The sequence below is a fragment of the Monopterus albus genome, unplaced genomic scaffold, assembly GCF_001952655.1.
Source record: "Monopterus albus unplaced genomic scaffold, M_albus_1.0 scaffold35.1, whole genome shotgun sequence".
NCBI lineage: Eukaryota > Metazoa > Chordata > Actinopteri > Synbranchiformes > Synbranchidae > Monopterus > Monopterus albus.
The window spans coordinates 1,516,456-1,520,077 of NW_018127915.1; the positions used below are offsets into that span (position 1 = coordinate 1,516,456).

The window sequence follows — 3,622 nt, forward strand, 5'->3', positions numbered from 1 at the left end:
ATGTTACAGACCTACAACCTAAAAGGAGAAGAGTGGAGGTCCTCTGCAGTGCCTTGTGGGAATATAGTCAGGTAAGTTAAAGTAAAATGTGTGTTTTAATAAGTCAAACATCAATCCTGCAAGGCCATCGCCAGCCACCAATATGACATATGATATCATAAATGAGACTTCGGTGGTTGATACGCAGACATTTCACTGACTAGTATTTGGATCGTTAACAATGAAACGTCTGAACTTCCCAACCTGAGATCGGGTGTGCCTTCCTGTGTGAACGACAGAGGCGGAGTTTACCGTGTCACAGACGGAAAAGCTGCAGCTGCTTTTCATTTTGCTGTTTGCAAAGCAGGAGTCTCCGTGTGGCCCCGTCAGCTGGCAGCATGTGTGAGACACGGGGACCAGGACAGCCACAGTGACGAGACACCGGCTGGGATATACAGTAAGTCCACTGTTTGTCATTTCTGTGTGCGTGTTTGTTTCTTAATTGGAACAAACTTCGCTCCTGGTTTATCCCCGTCAGCGGATTACTGTATTTAAAGATGCCATCTGGTGGCTCCAAAAACTTCTCTCCAGTTCTTCTTTACTGTAGAGACTTCGATTCGACCGAAATTAAAGTTGAATCGTGGGTGTTTTAGTCCCTCAGCTGATACCATGCGAACTTTTTACTGCAGACACACAACACAAAACCCCATAAAACGTCTGTCATTTTGATTCAGCTGTGTCATGTTTTTGCTTCTGTAGTTATCTAACCGAGGTTGCTTGTGGATGAACTTCAACCATGGTGCAGAAATACCAGTCCCCTGTTCGGGTCTACAAGCACCCATTTGAGCTAATAATGGCGGTGAGTAGAGCAGTGTGGTCATATCAGATACGTTATGTGTGTCAGTGGTATTACTTTGCAAGATCGTACCCTTGCACAACACATCTCACCTTTACACAATCAATTAATCAATCATTGCAGCTTTTACTGGATTCCAGGGCTGGACTGCGCCATTATAAAGAGACTAGACACTTTCAGAAACCAACAAAATGGGTCTATCCTTGTCTGCCTCCCAGGGCCATCTGTCTCATCCAGGACATAGACTTAACTGTGATAAATGCTGTGCAATGAGTGTTTGGACAGGTTATTCATTATCCCCTCTCCTCTTCTATGCTGGTGCTGTGGTAAATACAGTAATCTACAGGGCACATACTGTGAGAAAGCTGCTTATTAAACCTTCCATCTCTTTATACATCTTGTAGGGAAGTTCTTTTTCATGTAATTCTATGCCAGACTAACCATTTTATATCCCTCTTGGATGTCAGAACCACCTGTAACTCATTAAACTTCGATTTTTGAGTTGCTTCCTTGTTGTCATATGATGCTCCATAAGAGGTCAGATGGTTAGGAGTCCTTGAGTTATTATTGTTACCATTTGAATTTCTTTATTGACTGGCTTTCTTGTTCCTGTGGACAGATGGCAATATGTACTTTAGACGACGTAACGGCGAGATAAGAAGTGTCCACAACAGAGTTTGTCAGCACAAATGTTTCCAGCTGTATTAACTGTTGCTGCAGTGCAGCACTATTCAACCGTCACAAGGGGAAACCCACTGAAATAGCAACAGAGAGCCCAGTTTCTGCACATTTATTCACCATATAATAAACTTGCTTTCCTTCTGTAGAAAGTTTCTTATAACGATAGTAAGACTGCTCACTTCACCTACAACTCGGTGCTTAGAATTCAGGTGAGAACAGCAATTCTGCAAAAGTAGGACAAAAGTAGAATGGAAGTGGATTTCCCTGAGAGGGCAAGAGTCTGTTTTCACTTACTTTTGCACTCGGCTCTCCTTAGTGTTTCTTATTCTCTGCTGTTATATATTAAGCTTAAGGCTTCATGTGATGTCCTCAGAGCATGGTAAAGAGGCCGTGATGCTGCAGTGACACTTTGCTCTGCAGGCTATAACTCCTTCACCAGTCCATGCTAACAGCTACTCAAGCTTCACTTCCCCTGAGACATCTCGTGTGTAAAAATCAAAGTGCGTCACTGCAGTTTATTGAAAAGGATCTCAAAATAATCCTTTTGTCAAAAGTAAATAACAGCTACTGTGACAAGATTCAGGCCTCATCAGCATAAAAGGTGAGAATCCAGTGAATAGTCTCCCACATCCTGCACTCCCATTTATCTCTGAGTTTTGTGCATTAGTCCCCTGCCACTGACATCGCCTATTACTCTGGCTAACAGTCCTAATCAGCATCCTGGATGTTTGGCCAGCAACGTCATTGTTGTCCTTTTTTATGACGTGTAATGTAATAGAAATACACAGCATTTTAGATGCAGATACACTAACCTACTTGTGGATGCCTGACACTCGTAGAATTGTGTTTAATCAATATCGCCTGTGGAAATAAAACATTGTTTATGCTCCATGGCCACAGTCATTAGACTTTTATTGGCTCGCTAATGTGAAATACAATGTTGTAAAATATAGGAAATGGGTGTTTTCTGACTTGTACACAAAGTCTTCTGGGGCCACTGACAGCTCTACTCCTGCTCGTTTGTTATAGTTTGTGATCCCATTATGTGTTTATGCTTATAGCTCTAAAGCAAATGGGTAGGACAGAGATTTCAGTTTGTCTGCAGCCAGTGAAACATGCTGCTTTTGCACAGTGTGTCTGTTACACAACACCAGTCAATGCTGCTGCTTCGCCAAGGAAATCTTTCTCATTAATTTGCTTAGTGGATAATGTCATCTTATTGATTGCATTGCTCATGGGCTGTACTGTGTCAATATAAGGAGGTTGTGTGTGTGTGTGTGTGTGTTGCTGAACAACCAGCTCTATAGTGAACTAATTCACTGTTTCTGTAAAACTTGAAAGAGGCAGCCGTGTGTACAGGACAGTCTTGTTCCTTTCCTGCTTTTGGACACTTGTCAATAGTTTTATCAGCAAACGATGCATTAATACTAGTTACACAGACTGAGAATAATTTTTCCATATCCTGAAATGCCTGTTCACTGACTCAAAGTTGAAAGGTGAAAGTAGTTTGGACAGATGAAGTATGTTGCGGGTAGTAAAACAAAGTAATCACTGCATATAAAAGGTACCTCAGCTGCAAGACGTTGCACAAAACATCAAATTTTATTATTTATACAAAGTGTCAAAGCTACTGGCTATTAAATGCATCCAAACCCGATACAGAAATGTGCCATAAATCACATGGTGTTCATTACGCTTTTGTTGCAGTTTACTCTTATGGCAAATACAAGTGACCTTGTTGTAATTGGTGCATTCATTCAAAAATTCAAAACGGCTTTTGTGTCCAATCACAGAGCTGCTTCACAGAGGGAAATACAATACAAGTACAATACAGGATTGTTTTCATACATATGTGTTTTTCTTCCTGCCAGGCTTATGTGAGGAGGTTCCCAAAATGCCCCTTGATCCCAGTTTTTGCGGACAGTGAGATGATCTATGAGAACCAAAGTGAGGGTGGATCCGTGCTGGTAACTGAGAGGCGCTGCACGATCGACATTGATGCTCCACGACTTCTCAAACGGGTGTGTTTCCTCTGACCGTTTACTGTGCAAAGTGCTACAAAACTACCATAACATTTGCTACAGTTATAATTAGATTTCTTTGGAA

The 3,622-nt window shown here is 41.7% G+C and overlaps 1 protein-coding gene across 1 annotated transcript in view; it reads left to right on the forward strand.

Moving 5' to 3' along the window:
- Positions 1-231: 231 nt before the first annotated feature.
- Positions 232-3,622, forward strand: part of sec14l1 (SEC14-like lipid binding 1) — a 14,926-nt gene continuing 11,535 nt past the window's right edge. The window contains exons 1-3 of the mRNA XM_020597906.1: positions 232-436; positions 739-838; positions 3,388-3,537. Coding sequence (XP_020453562.1) covers positions 776-838; positions 3,388-3,537 — 213 coding nt within the window. The 5' untranslated portion in view covers positions 232-436; positions 739-775. The remainder of the gene's footprint in view (positions 437-738; positions 839-3,387; positions 3,538-3,622) is intronic.